The sequence below is a fragment of the Lotus japonicus genome, chromosome 1 (genome assembly GCF_012489685.1).
Source record: "Lotus japonicus ecotype B-129 chromosome 1, LjGifu_v1.2".
NCBI classification, from domain to species: Eukaryota; Viridiplantae; Streptophyta; class Magnoliopsida; order Fabales; family Fabaceae; genus Lotus; species Lotus japonicus.
In genome coordinates this window covers 35,963,330-35,978,856 of record NC_080041.1, presented here as the reverse complement: position 1 = coordinate 35,978,856, position 15,527 = coordinate 35,963,330, and the positions used below count along the sequence as shown (strand labels likewise).

The 15,527-nt window shown below is 36.9% G+C and overlaps 1 protein-coding gene across 1 annotated transcript; it reads right to left on the bottom strand.

Moving 5' to 3' along the window:
* Positions 1-976: 976 nt before the first annotated feature.
* Positions 977-15,284, bottom strand: LOC130734553 (alpha-N-acetylglucosaminidase-like). Its single transcript, XM_057587019.1, has 19 exons — positions 14,886-15,284; positions 14,741-14,817; positions 14,194-14,405; positions 13,965-14,086; positions 11,251-11,339; positions 10,876-10,970; positions 10,650-10,731; positions 9,568-9,674; positions 9,398-9,428; positions 8,025-8,142; positions 7,678-7,725; positions 7,136-7,244; positions 6,258-6,361; positions 5,189-5,287; positions 4,221-4,331; positions 3,646-3,875; positions 3,285-3,522; positions 3,124-3,202; positions 977-2,881 (listed from the first exon to the last, which is right to left on the bottom strand). Exons 1-19 carry the CDS (start codon positions 15,111-15,113, stop codon positions 2,613-2,615), a joined length of 2,448 nt encoding a protein of 815 aa, XP_057443002.1. The 5' UTR covers positions 15,114-15,284; the 3' UTR covers positions 977-2,612.
* Positions 15,285-15,527: the final 243 nt, after the last annotated feature.

The window sequence follows — 15,527 nt, the reverse complement described above, 5'->3', positions numbered from 1 at the left end:
GCCTAAAAGCGTGTTTGGTAGCTTAGTGTTTGACACAAGTTCTAGGGTTTGACAATTCTCTTACATTCAGTCTTGTTGTTAAAGCGATAATTGTTCGTCTAGTCTTATCTTTTGTTGTTTTTCATGATGGAAACTTCATTCGCTAAATATAAAAAATGTATTCCTTCATGGGCATTTAACCAAGAAAATCTAGATCTGGATCAAAATCGCATTGGATCTGGATCCAGAAGGATCATACAGGTTTGGGTGCCTATCTAGTGGTGAAGGTCCTTCTAGTAACTAGGACTTTGTATCAAGGAAAACATTGGGGCAATGTCACAAGGCTTTCAAAGGATGGTTTATGGACGACACACCCCATTACTAACACCTTCTCTCTCTGTCTGCTTTCTTTCATCTCGCATTACCTAGGGTTCCAACACTTAAGAGTCTTCAAGTGTACTTGGCTTGACTTTTAGTGTGTTTTTATTTTATTTTTTATATATGTTTTATATGTTATCTTAGAATTTCTTAGATCTTTCAAGTGTTGTGTACCTATTTTGGATATTTTCAGCTAGCAGGCCTATAGAGGTTTATTGTTACTTATTTTGGGGCCTGTTTAAAAGGGTGCTTGTATTGTCCATGGTGTTTTTGCACTAAGTCTTGGGCTTGGCCCATTAATTAATGAAATCACAATCGTTGGAAAAAAGGAAAATATTGTAGGAGAGAGTATTGTGCTATTCTACTAAAACACTCCACAAGTTTATATTTTTTCATAAAGTAAAAATGGTGAAAATATTTAAATTTTATTATTAGATTTCATTTTTACTTAATGATATCTATGTTATCCCACAAATATACTATTTTCTTTCCTTGTACATTGCTTTCTACTTTCTTTTATACTAAACAAGCTAGAAAATGCTCTATCTTTTATTTCTTTTTCTTTCATTGATTTTTTTTTTTCTGTCCATTTACTTTCACAACCAAACATACCATAAACTAAAATGAAGAGTCCATGGCTCAACCACCATAAAGTATGAAAAAAGAAAAAACACTCAACACACTTTTTGTTGAAATATGCTATGTCCATCTAAACTTATTTTACATATCAAGAATAAATGAATTGAAAGGCCAAACTAAAGACATAGAAAAAAATGTAGTAGTCAACAAAAAAAATACATAGATACCAACCAAAATAGGGTAAAAAAAAGAAGAAAAACTAGATATTAACATGTATAAGGAATCGAAGACAGGACAAAGGTACATGCAATTTAATGTTTCTGGGTGGTTTTACTATACTTGGTCTTGATCCATTGGAGGCTAACAGAGGTACCCTCCTTCAACTTCTTGACGCCAGTGGAGGCCACTGTCTTGGTCTTGCCAAGGACTTTGTTGCCGTTGCTCTTCTTTTTGTGTTGGTTTGAACCAGACACAGGGTCTGGACCATCGTCCCACTGGTCAGCCCATGTTGTTCCATATGATTCCATTTTCTTCTTCTAGAGCAAGACACAGATACAGAGAGAGAGCTGAAAAATCTTGTGGTTACTGCTTTGAGAACTAGAAGCTAGCTAGCACTTGTATTTAGAAATGAGCGTTTAGAGATGGAGAATTGTGAACTGGCTCAATTCATTTTATAGAAGTAGGAAAAAAAACACGTAGTTGACAAAGCAAACCACCAAATTGCTAAGAATATGTTATGATGTGGACTTTGACACGTGAATGTATCCCACAAGAAAACTCGTTTTCCCATTTATTATTTGCTGGAATCTTCTAGAAGACGCCATTTTTGACTAAGTGATTTTCCTTTTTAGATAAATTTGGACCAACAGAGGCCATTACACGCTAGCACTTACGTTACAATCCAAGTCTAGGATTTACAATCCAAGTCTAGGATTGGTGGAGGGCACTTTTTTTTTATTGTATGGCGGCTATGCTACCATTCTTAGAAGGTTCGAGGATAGGGACCAATCTGAGTGATTTTTCTACCGTCAAGCATAGAATATCAGAAAAGAAATAAAAAAGACAAATAGGACCACCCATCTTCTAGAGAATAATTCTACCCTGAGAAGAAATTCAAGTGTCTCACTGTTCTTGCGCGTTTACTTTTTAGTGTGATTCCCAGCTGTTTTGTTCCTACCAGAATGCACCGGCAATGCTAGTCCCTGGGGTTTGGTGGTAGCTAGCCAACAACTTCGAATGCCTTATATGTGTTTGATAACAGAATTGATAATATGAAAGAACTGATCCATTCAAAGGATTATTGCGTTGACATGGGGCGAATGCTTAGTCTCACGACGGCCGGCATGGGATACCTTGGTCAAGACGAAAAAAAAAAGGCACCCTGCACAATTTTATTTGAGATCATACGATGGGACTCTTATTTCCATAAATATGAAAAAATAACCGTCTCCAAGGTTTTTAAAATTGCAATACATATATTATGTTCCCTGAGGAAGCCATAGTTTCCTTTGCCTTTGTCACATCTGCAATGCAAAGTATTTTTGACAAAAGATGGCATGGGAGTAAAGAAAATGAAAATTAGTAGAGAACTTTACCAGATCAATAAAAGCATTGTCTTGGTTTAATATACATGCAAATGTAGTTCATTAGAATTTCACTGATTTGCTTTCAGTCCACTATTCCAGTGCAATCTTGGTCTCAGGGTAGCTCAAGTTCAGGTATTTGTTGAATAGCCACCTAGAAGTGTTTAGAGCATCACCTCTACTTTCCACAGGAAATATATTCCTACTGCTTTGCCAATCATTAGTAAGCTTTATCCACTCCCTCCTCCATTCCTTTAGCTTGAAATCCTCACCTCTGTCTAAGCTTTCTCTTAAATATTTGAAATAAATAGCAGCTCTTGGGCCATAGTAATCATGAAGAACCCCGCTCCAGTACTTGTTTCCTGTGAAAAATAGTAGAACAACATGCAAACAATCAGTATGCCCCAACATCACACTGCTTTAATTGTTCTTTTCTCTTTTATGTTCATGGAAGCTATTCCGAGAGCAAAGGGAGTGTTTACACTTGCAAAAAAAGGCTATCCAAGCCTTTATAATATTATTATTATTATTATAGCAAAAGGGTCAACAAACCCTGCTAGTGAATGCTAAAATAATGCAGCAAGGAATTAACTGTTATTCGTACCATAGTCACGGAGCAAGCTGGGTTCCTCCTCTGTGTTGTCAAACCACATGGTTATTTGTGTTCTAGCATTCCACTCAAACTGTATATGTTTTTTTGGTTACATCAATAGATGTATAAGAGAGATAGATTTCCAATTTTATGCCAATAAAAGTAAACCAAACCTGTCTCTTCTGATCTTCATTTTGAGCTAATTCTTTTGCACTTTCTAACCAGGGTCCCAGTAGAAATCCATCATGGCAAGCCAATAGTGTGTCCAAATCCTCTACTAGGTCCAGAAATCTCTGGCTGAGCAGAGTCACTCCGTGGACATCATGTGATTGGTATGCCTCTATGACCATAAAGAACAACTGATTTGCATACTTTGCTAAGACTTGTCTAGTCAGATCAACAAGATCGTACCTGAGTAACGAACAAATAATGTGAATCTTCAAATAAAACCTTAACAAGTGGTGACAACAGCAGGTTACAATTTGCTAGTACTGAAACACGAATGAGAAGTCTTATATAACCAGCTTCTCTCACCTATAAGTATTGCTTCTTGAAAGTTCATTTCCATTAAGTATAAATAGCTCCAATGCATGAATTACTTCAGAAGTCGAATACCATAAATGTGGTCGATCAAAGGAATCAGATATTTCCTTGATAATTGATCCTGAGTATGGCTTGCCAGATTTGTGAGACCATTCATGTTGTGCTGAAATTATGGATGGGTCAACATCTGGCAATGCTACAATGACATCTCTGTTTTTGTCCTGTTTCCATACACCAAGAATATGTGGTCAGACTAGAATATAATATACTAATTTATGTACAATTAGGTAAGGCTGGAACTGAGAATAAGATGTTTATTTGAGGTTGTGAGTTGAATATAAAAGGTTTTGGTCAGATCAAAGGAGATTGAGAAATAAGCGCCTAAGCAATGTGATATGCCCTTTAAATTTACTTCCTTTATAGGAGAGAATGATATCCAACACATTATAAAAGGAAGAGGGCAATAATAAAGGGGAAGACAGTAAATGAGTAGTAGTAGAAGTTGAACACAATTACATAAAGGTCTTTTATTTCAGAATTAATTGGAGTATCAATCAAGTACTTACATAGGCTCCATCAGTGCAATTGTAAATGGTGTGATATAGGATATTCCATCCCTCTTGTATTAAAGGAACAGGTCTTCCATATCTTCTAGTTGAATATAGATCAACCCACACCTGAAAAAATGAATATGATGCATTTCAGTCTGAAAACATTACTATTTAGGGAAGATAGATTAGAAATAAAAGAAGGCATGGATTCAGTGGAAGGAGTGGAGTGCTTCAATAGCAGAAACCAAACACTTTGCACGGGAGAATTTAAGGAGCTACGGTAAGATTGCTAAACAATTATGGTTCCTACTTTGCACACTACATTTATTGTTAATCCCTCAAATATAACATTACCAAAGGAATCAGATAAAGAAATTGTCAAAAGGAATATACTATATTGTTCCCATGGTTATGGTGATTTTTTAGTGTGCATCGAGGGTATCCCCAACTGCTAGCCGGAGACTAATCCTCTTCAAGGTATGGAGATTACCGAAGTGGGCTTATGTCCCTAACAAAGTCTTTTCCACACACACATTTAAGGATCAAATCTTTGTCTGCATGCTTAAGGGACCGAACAATTTACCAACTATGCTGGGGTATGTTGGTCCTTGGTTAGGCTGATTTTACACAATGGTTAAAAAGGCAGCTATACAATTTAATAGATTTTGATAATAATAATCAGCAACTGCAGTTTATATATTCTGATTGTTCTGTACAAAGGATGCAAGGAAGGGGATAAAGATGTCAGAATTACATCCGAAGTACACAAAGACAAAGCAGAGGCAGATAATTAAATTATTGTGGTAGAAAGAGTCTCCTATATGAAATGCAACAAACAATGACTGCATTCTACATTTGATAACGCTAAACAGTTCGCCCACTTTAAGAGGGAGGGGGGTTCCAGGAGATCCTGCTAGCAAGTTAACATAGTAAAACTACAAGTGATACAGATGCAGCCTATTGGTACCAAGAATTTACCATACCTGAACATCGATTTTATTGTGTTGAAATGCCATTTCAGACATCAGATCATAGACAACAGGATTCTGTTCTATACCTTCCATTGACATTCCAACTCCAACCTTCAGAAATCAAATAAGTTTTAGAAGTATGACTTTTATGATTTTAAAGAAGCAAAAATAAGTTACTGAATTCTTTTAGTTAAATGACTTGTGTAAATAATAACATTATCTAGTGCATGTTTCATATTCTGAGGATGATTGAGAAAGGAAGAGATTGAAAAGATCTTTGCCCGTGTTGGACAGATCACTTTTAACAAGAAATGGCTCTTTTCAAATAAACCCTAGTCCGAACTCTGAACACTAAATTACACTTGTAGATAGTATATCTCAGATGGCTTATATATTTATTTATGAAGATGCACTGACTTCCTACTTAGAAAGAGTAACTGAGCAGAGTAATCAACAACAATAGTCTTATCCCATTAAATGAGGTCGGCAATATGGACCACTCGACACCATTACCATTGACATGTCATTTCTAGTGTGGCTACTCATCCATCTTAAATTCTCATTTTTTTTCCCATCTTGTCGCCTAAAAGCCTTGCATTCGTCACCATAGAGGATAACAAGTCTTATAGCGGTTCGATAAAACTTTACTTTGAGTTGGTAGGTACTTGGCGGTCAAAGAATGATTTAAAGTTCAATCCTTGTTTCCCTCATTATTCTAATAAAAAGTTGAATTTAAGCAAAAAGGTACCTAGTCCTATGCATTGTCCATGCATCCACGCTTCAAATCCAATATGCTCTTGTGTGAAGGGGTATGTTAGAAATATAATATAAAATCATTCATGTGTCCTAATCAAGCAACTTAAGCATTTGGGATAGCTGCTTCATGATAGTTTTGATTGAATTAATTTGGTTTTGAATACCCCTAACAATCTTATAGAAGTACCATATCAATTTCATATGTATTATTCTGAATTTATTTTCTTCTTTTGTCTTTCCAAATTCCTTGCATAATTCCTACAATACTCAATAGGGAGAAACTACTAAATATGAAATTGAGTAAGAAAAGAATAGAATGACTTGCCATTGTTGAGTTAACACTTGAACGTGCTTCAACTGGCCCAGATGCTATCGCATCTAATATCCCATACATCTCAATGTTTCCTGCAAAATTGTGCAGCATACACCTGTCAAGCGTAATACCTAATCAATGAAGAAACACAAAGAAGGCAAACAAAAAGATGCACGAGAGTCTTGGGCAATCAATAAGTTTATCTGTACACTAAATATCTAAGTCATTAACGAACTTCAAATTTTTAATATCCCAATATAAGATATACACATAATTAAAACATGCCACAATATTATTATCTAACAACTTTCAGGGAAGCCCACTGGTGTTGGTTGCTACATTTTCATATAACAATTTTTTGACAGTTATATAAAGCAGCTATCTCAGTGAATCACTTGTTTAAGCTGCTGGCCACCGAAGTGAGCTGGGATAAGTTCTAACTAAGTTTGGTGTGTGAAGAATGTTATCAAACAGTACAGGATGCAGGAAAATACATATTCACAATTTTAACCAAATATATTCACATATATTCACATCAAGGAAGAGTAAAGACTTGTGCATCAAGTTGGTGGAGGCCAGTATATGGCTTTAGCCAACCAACTTAAAATCATCAATAAAGATGGATTTGACTCCTTTGAAGTGAGAGATTCACTTTAGAGGGAAAAGTGACGAGTTGTAACTATTAATTGGAAACTTGACGGTTGAGATTGTGATAGAAAATGCATGCACATGTATAATAAACTATTAAGTTGTTTAAATATATTCTCTTGATGTATTCATTCATGGATATAAACCCTTAGTTCTCCCGATGAAGGGTGTAACTTCAGAGCAACTGAATCCACAGACAATATTATTTCTATTTATAAGTATAAAATGAAAAATGACTTTCCAGATGTAGGGAACTCCATAAAACTGCTCTGACGTAATCCATATGGGTTTTACTTCAGCAAACAGGTCAAGAACCACCAACTTTCCAACAGGAACAGAATGTAAAAGGGCCTGTAAACAAAAACAGAAACAAAAAAGAATCACATATGAATGGTAGTTAAGTCTGAAGGAATAGCCAGGGTGAGTTCACAACTCAGAATACTGACTATAAATGCATTTTTTTCACGTATATGGAGGATTCTGGCCATTTACTTACAATGGCACTGAAAGGAGAAAAGGAAAAAGTAACAAACAAAAGGAATTGTAAGGATTGCTAAGAACAGTCTCTGCATTGTAGAGATTCTAAGAAACCAGAAAATTTTATTGGAAACAACCATGATGATTGATATGGATCAATAGAATTGAAATCCTTGCAAACAAATACAAAAGTAAATTAATGTGAAAATCATTAAGTCAGCAAGAGTGGTTCACATAGTCAGATCTCATACAAGCTTTGTTTGCTGTTAAAACAAGCCATAAAGTTGGGAAGCATTTATAAATGTACCTTTATTTGAGGAGGTTCCCAGAACGGGTCATATGAAAATAGCCATCCCTACATAAATGAAATAGGACCCATTTGAGTTAGTCAATGCTTAAGTTTTGGATGCTGGTTGAGTTAACGTGAAAACACATTCATTCAAATCCATAAGAAGAGTTCTGTTCAATTTTTGCCTCAAAGTGAGTGGTAACGCTCATTAGCACTGACGCCAACGAATACCCAAACATAAATCTGCTTGCATGAAAGTCTGAGCTAAATATAGTTATATACAAAAGCTAGCACATGGCAGCATCAAATCAATGTTAAATAATAGGACCCCCTCACCCCTACACAAAAAAACAACTTTGTATTACCTGCATCAGCCAAACAGCATCATTATCACCTCTCTGCATCCCTTTAAAGATTGCTGCGCCCAATGAAGAAATGTACTGTGGATCATCACTCGGTGGAGTGTTCTCATCAAAGGTATCACTGTGATTGGTTGTCAATCATCAGTGAATGAAAGGGCATTTCCTTTATGAACAAAAGCATAGAGTAAAGTGTGATAGTGTGTGTCCACGCAAACCATAACTCAAATTATCTGGAACTACAACAGATATGTTTCCGAATGACAATATACCTATTGAGGCGTGGAAGGAGTGAGGAGAGAAAAACATAAAATGGTTCACAAAGTTGTTCTACGAGATTATGAGATCTAAGATGTTGAAGGAACGGAGAAAAAGTATTTGAATCCCAATCATCAATAACAAAAGTGACGTATGAAGTGTGGAAATTATAGAGGGATTAAACTCGTGAGTTGTACCATGAAGATTGGAACAGAGTGACCAAGTAGGTATTAAGACAAGAGACACATGTATCAAGAAGTTATTTTGGTTATATGTTGAGAAGATCGACCAAGGGAGCTATATACTTGCTATAAAGACTGATGGAAAGATATCACAGAAATCAAGAAGGCCTCACATGATTGTCGTTGATTTTGGATATGCAAATAATTCAGTACATATAGAGGTTCTATGGACCTATCCAGCTCAAGTAAGATTGCCTCCACCGGAGGATAACTGTGGTCTAGACAAAAAATGAATGTTATGTGGAAGACCTTAGAGAAGAAAGTGATTAGAATTTCTTACATTGAAGTAATCAACTATAGCCGTGAAGGTTTCCTTATGACTATAGTCATGCACCAAGGGTCAACCTTGAGACCTTATATTTTTACTTTGTTTCTAGACATGCTTACTGAACATATCCAGTAGCCAATGTGTGATAAATGCTTTGTGCAAATGATATGCAGGATAAAATGATACATGCTTACTGAACATATCCAGGAACCAATGTGTGATACATGCTTTGTGCAAATGATATGCAGTCTTAGTAAGAAGAGTCAAGAGATGAAATATATGAAAAGTAGAGGTAAAATAGAGTATATGAAATTCAAATTTAGCTAGAGACACACAAATTTAGCTTCCTGGGTGACTCTTTAGTCTCTTGGAAGACTGAAAAATGCAAATGTGCCCAGATCCTCAGATGAAACTAAATATAGGTCTTTAGCAGCTCGCACCAGTGAATTGACTTTGCTCAATGTACTTAGCATGGCAGGAAAGAACAATGTACAGTATGTAAAGTTAACAGAAAAAAAAATTCCATGAACCAAAATGTACCCATTCCTAGAAATATTTTAACAATGAAAACATAAGTTCCATAACTAATTGATGGGTAAATAAAAACTTACCAGTTGTATATGTGGCTGGTTCTTCCGTACTCTGGGGGAAAAGATAATCAAATATCACAAACAATGAAATTGATATCTGGATATTTATTGCAAAGGGGTTTCATGTATCATTTTATCCTGTCTTATAATATATCATAGCCTATAAAGTTAGAAAGAAGCATGTATGTAACCTTGCAATTGTTGCTCAACAAATGCTTTCCCGATCTCACTGAACAAGGGATCAGTTGCATCAAGAAGATAGGTGCAGCTCCATTTGAGCTCATTTTCAACAGAAAACCTATAGCATTAGAAAAAATGGTCAATGAAGTCCGTGTGGTGGCGCTAATTCACGAAAACATTGGCAGGAAAATAAACACAATTACACGCTATGAGATCTTTATTGATGATTTTCACACTTGTTCCAGGGCTATGGCATCTTTGTTACCTCTTCAGGCATTATGAGTTGAGTTTATGGTTCTAGATTGACATATGTGTGTGTGTGTGTGTGTGTGTGTGTGTGTGTGTGTGTGTGAGTGATTGTGTGCCCTATTCTAGGCAGATTGGTTTTTTGCATTTTTATTAGTTTTGTCAAGAATTTGGTGAAGTTCAATTAGATACAACACAAGTGCTTCAGTATGTATGAATAAGTTAGCTATTCAACCATAGGGTGTCTACAACATTCAGTGATCGGTACTGGGGGTTAAAGCCATTAAACCTCTTATTAGGCATCACCATCCTAAGAAGGTTGTCTAATTTTGAGGGTGTGAGATACAAGTTTACATTCTTGTAGGATGGTGAAGAGTGCACAGGTGTTGAACATGTATGTAACTGTGCCAAGCCCGCTTCAATTACTGGTTTCCATTTCCATTGCAAAAGGACCTTCAATGCTGATGGTTTTATGAATTTGATCCTCCAAAAATTAGGCAATCAAGCATCTCTTTAGAGTCAGGTCAATTGTTTAACAGATTCGTACTAGATACAGAACATGATTAAAGATTGCTTACAAATATATAACTAACGAATTTAACTGTTCAAAAGGAATGTCGATTGGTCAATATTTTATTTATAAGTATCATAAATTGGTATACGAAACAATATTGAGATAGAAAACTACATGACATTATCTACTTCCTAATATTCTTACAGAAATGTTACATATGCAATAGCTGAATTTTGAAAACAGTGTCAGTTATGCTCTTAAAACCAAAGCAGTTGTTGAGTAAGCACACTAATTACATCCAAGTTCAAGGCAACACATAATAGTCGTACTCACCAATTTCCCAAGCGTGTTATTTTTGCTGATGGGAATATATATTTCAGAGAAGCAGGGACATTTCCAGAAAAAGCTGGCAGGACTGAAAAGCAATTAGTTAGTATTTGAAAGTTTTACTTCAAAAGAAGAATATTTACTATTTTTCTTTGGTCATTTTATAGTTTAGATAAAGATTAACAACTATCTATAGCTTTTTAGTAGAAGAGTGAAAAATAGTAATGAGTACCAGGTGTCATTCCAAGCTCATACATTCTGCTAATAATTTTCTTCTGCAAGATTAATTGTTGATCTAACCAGCTCTGTGGCAGTGGTCCACCCCATCTGGAATTGCAGGGTAATTTAAAATAAATTACTCATTCTCTCAAACTAGGGCATCTGAATCAGGAATGGCGACAATGAAACTCTAGGCATAGAGAAAGAATATTTGCTTAAAGCACCAAACTTGACAATTTCATAATAACACCGAAATGTCTTAAGTACTTAGAAATTCATTATCCTAGCTTCGATCTAAATTATATGAATATATGAAATTTATGGCAGCTTAAGCTAACAACATGAATTATTATATTCAAACAAGAAGCCCTTGAATTCTACCACTCACCTGTGTAAATTTCCCATACGTGACCATGCAAGAAATGCAGGACCTCCGAAGAAATCATCCATATCAGAAATGGTCATGTTAAATTTCTCCTGGAGGTCAACATAAAGAGTCATTGACCACACTATAGTTATACAATATCCAAAATTACTTAGCTAACGGTATCAAAATTTGAATAAACTAGCCAATGAAAGATTTATGGACCTAAATCAAGTAATACATCTTTACTTCATTATTAGAATCAAATGGAAAAGAAAATGAAAAATTACATGCAGATAGATACTAGGAGTTATACATAGAAAAACCAGAGAACTAAGATATTGAGAATGACCCGAACCCTTACATCCTGAATCGGTGCAAGCCCAAGAGAATGGGTACCATCTTATTCAGCCCTTTGAAAGTCATTTTCATAGAAGACAAAAACCCGAACTGGTCCAAGAGCATTAGCTACTCCAAACGCCAGATGAACTGGAGGCACGCACTCGAATCCTTGAGAGTGTGGAGTGTGAACCTAATCTTGATAACTAGATGATTTCCTTGTGAAAAGGAAAAGGGTCATGTTCTAAATACCCTATATCTCTATTTATTTTCATTAAACACCTATTTGTGCAGCATCGAAGCTTTTATTCAGCCATAGACTCCCTTAGAGTCCCTACGTCAGTACAAGAAGCCTTAACGGATGAGAACTCAATTCAAGCCATGAACGAAGATATGGGCGCACTAGAGAAGAACAATACATGGAAGCTTGTTGAAAGGCCAAAGGACAAGAAGGAAGTAGAGTGCTGGTGGATATATACACTGTGAAATACCGATCTAACGGTACTCTAGATCGATACAAGGCAAGACTCATGGAAAAAAAATATACTCAATCCTACGCGATAGACTATGAGGAGACATTTGTTCCGGTGGCAAAGATGAACACAATCAGGATCATTCTCTCCCTAGAAGCTCATTTTGGTTGGGGACTAATCAACTTGATGTGTTAAAAGCATTTTTGTATGGAAATCTGGGGGAGGAAGTGGATATGAAGATTTCCACTGGTATGGCCGCAATAAAGGAGGGAATAATGTGTGCAGGTTGAAGAGGGCCTTATATGGGCTCAAACTGTTTCCACATGCTTGGTTTGAGAGGCTAACTCAGGCTGATTTCCCTTTGGTGAGCCAAGGTGATCATACTCTATTAAACATTCTCCGGGAGACAATCTCACCCTTCTTTCGGTCTATGTAGATGCTATGATAGATGCAGGTGATGACGAGCGTGAAAAACAGGCGCTAAGGGGAAAGCTAGTTTTACCTTGTGTGAAATAAAGGACCTTGGGAAGCTCAAGTACTTCCTTGTGATAGAGATGGCCTACTCTGAGAAAGGAATCTTTATCTCCCAAAGAAAATATGTCTGAGATCTTCTCAAAGAGACCAGCAAGGTAGACTGGAAGACCACTGCAACACCCGTAGAAAAAAATTACTTGATTGGAGATCATTAGAGCCCAGTACCAGAGCCTTGCTGGGAAACTTATATATCTAGCTCACTCGCAATTAATCCTTTTCCAGCCAAGTCTGACCTTACATGTGATTAAAATCACTTAATAGCCCTTAATCACGATTATGCAATTATGCTCGGCCCATGTGACATGAGTTTGACCCGCTTCTTAAACGTGACCTGCCAAAGCCCCTAATGTTTTGAACAGCTGACCCCCTTTCTCATCCTCACTCATGTTCGCGAGCCCCCTTCTCTCCCCCATTGACTTGGCAATGGCGTCCCAACACCGTCGACGAGGCTCCTCCACCGATGACAGGAAACTCGGATTGGGGCTGGTAAGCCAAGTGGGGGTGTTGAGACTGGGGCTGGTACAAAATCTGTTTTAGTATTACATTCCTATGAATTATGAGTACAACTTTATTAAGTGTTTCTAGTTATTATTTTCTTATTTATTCTATTTTATACGCATATATACATATAGGAATTTTGCTAAATCTTAGATTATGCGATTTACATTTAACATATCCCTCCCCAATTAAAGGCATAATTCCCCATTTTGACTACCTTATTTACAGGGATTAGCTTCAGAGATACAGTCCTCTCGTCTAATGTAAACTTTCCTTTGTAATCTACAAATACTTTTCCTTCCATACAAGATATATTTCTCCTGGGATTAGATTGTAAATCTGTTAAAACTATTTTCAAATAGACTTATACACTGCACAGCTTAGATGTGTTATTGTAGTTGTTTCCTGATGCCAGCATCTTAAAATACTAAAACCTCGCATATATGCTGTTCTTGGGAACCATTTTAAATTCTTAGTTGTTGAGCTCCAACATGATAACTTATGCATTGGGCTACTAGGTTCTAACATGGTATTAGAACTTCTGTAAGTATGTGGTCAGGAGTTAAATTCTAGCTTCTATCACTCTTCATAATGAAAATTGAATTTCAACCCAAGATAATATATGCATTGCCTAAGCTTCATGCCTACAACTTTAGGATATAATCTAGTTTTGACACTCCTGCATACTGCAAGGTATCAACTGTAGGGCGAGGTAAAGCTTATCTGAAGATTTTTTCTACAATCAATGCCCAGAGTTAGTTCGTTGGAGCATGATTTGTGGGTTACTTTTTTAGCACAATAGGCATATTTGGAAAGTTTCCGATTAACTAATACAATGTCAAACGCCCAAACCCATATCAAGAATGATTTAAGACAAATCAAAAGGGAAATGACCTTGAACACTTTCTGCCAGATAGCTTCTTGTCCCGTAAATGCTAGTGGCAAGTTGACACCCTGCAGGGCCATCCAGTCAATTTCCTTTTCCCATCTTGTCCAGTCCCACCAAGCAAAGGAATCTACCAAAAGAAGATAAAAACAAGATCAAATGAAATGAAATCTTCTGATGTCAATTTCACAAACACCACCAAAAACATACGGGGAGGACACGAAAGAAGTAGCTTACAGCTAGAAGTAACTGCATTTTGGTAATAGCTCCACGGAATAGGCCTCTGAACCAAGACACCACCATCGCGAACGCGTGGTAGAAACCCTGCATTCGGTACTGAATATAGTTGTGAACCCCCGGTTTTATCCCAAGATATATGTGAACCACACCAATTCTTTAGATACCAGTGCAAACCAGCAACAATCTCCACTCCAGTTGTCCCTTCAATTCTGTTCAGGATTTAATCAAAACCATCATAAGTCCTAGTTATCACTCCTGAATTCATTAGACAAGCAATTGATAAATCAATTTAAGAGGTCAAAGTTTCCTCAGTGCCAATTTTTCCATACTTTGCACACTAAACCCTTATTTCTTATTAGTGTGTTAAATTGCTCTCGCAAAACCGACCCGCGTGTGGTGTAGGCCAAAGGTCTCCCCAAGAGACCGACTCCTAGGAATAGAACACTCGACCTAAAGGGTTTAAACAACTACTTTTTACCACTGCGACCGGTAGCCGTTAGGTCACAGAACCCTTATTTAAGTAGAAAAAAGTAAATTAACTTACAAAATTTGAGGATTCCCTTGTCTTGCAAAAGAAGGATGGTTTTTAATCGAGAAACAATATTCGCCACCGCATTTATTCTGTAAACAACAAATTTAATTAATCAAAAAAAGAAACTGAGGAGAAAAAAGAAAAGGAATTGAAATGCCTTGGAGACTATCCGGAAGTGGAAGCTGGAGGAGTGTGAAGGGAGCAAGCGGAGGAGGACACCGCGAGCGGCGGCTTCCTGGACGGACGGTGGAGAACTCTCGCGGTGCTGGATTTGAAGAAGGCGGGAGATGGTGTCGACGCCGCCGACGGTGGTTGACAGGGAAGGTTTCGAGGAAAAGAAGAGGAGGAAGATGATGAGAGAAATGGCGGGAAATGGTGAATCCATGATAGATTGTGAGATTGTGAAGGTGAAGGAAGAAGAAGATGAAGAAGTGGTTGAAGAGATTCTGAGTGTGATGAGTAACAGACAACATTTCAATTTGTAAGGCCGGCGCTGTGGGGGCTTCACAGTGGAAGCTCATGTTTTGCCGCCAGGTTTCGTTTGTCAGTTTCTCTTCCTCATTTCTTCTGCCAAATATATTAATGTGTCTTCTTTTATTTATTTGGTTGCATTGCACTCAGGGGAACATGGTCGGGTAGATTCAATGAACCAGTCCAATCCAATAGAAAAAATGTGGGTTGGATCGGACAATCGGGTTAATCGGATGAATTTTACTACAGTTCAACCAAGTTCGGATCGGATTTCGGATTCAGTTCAAATCCATCCAATCCAACCCAGAATCCATACATATAATAATAA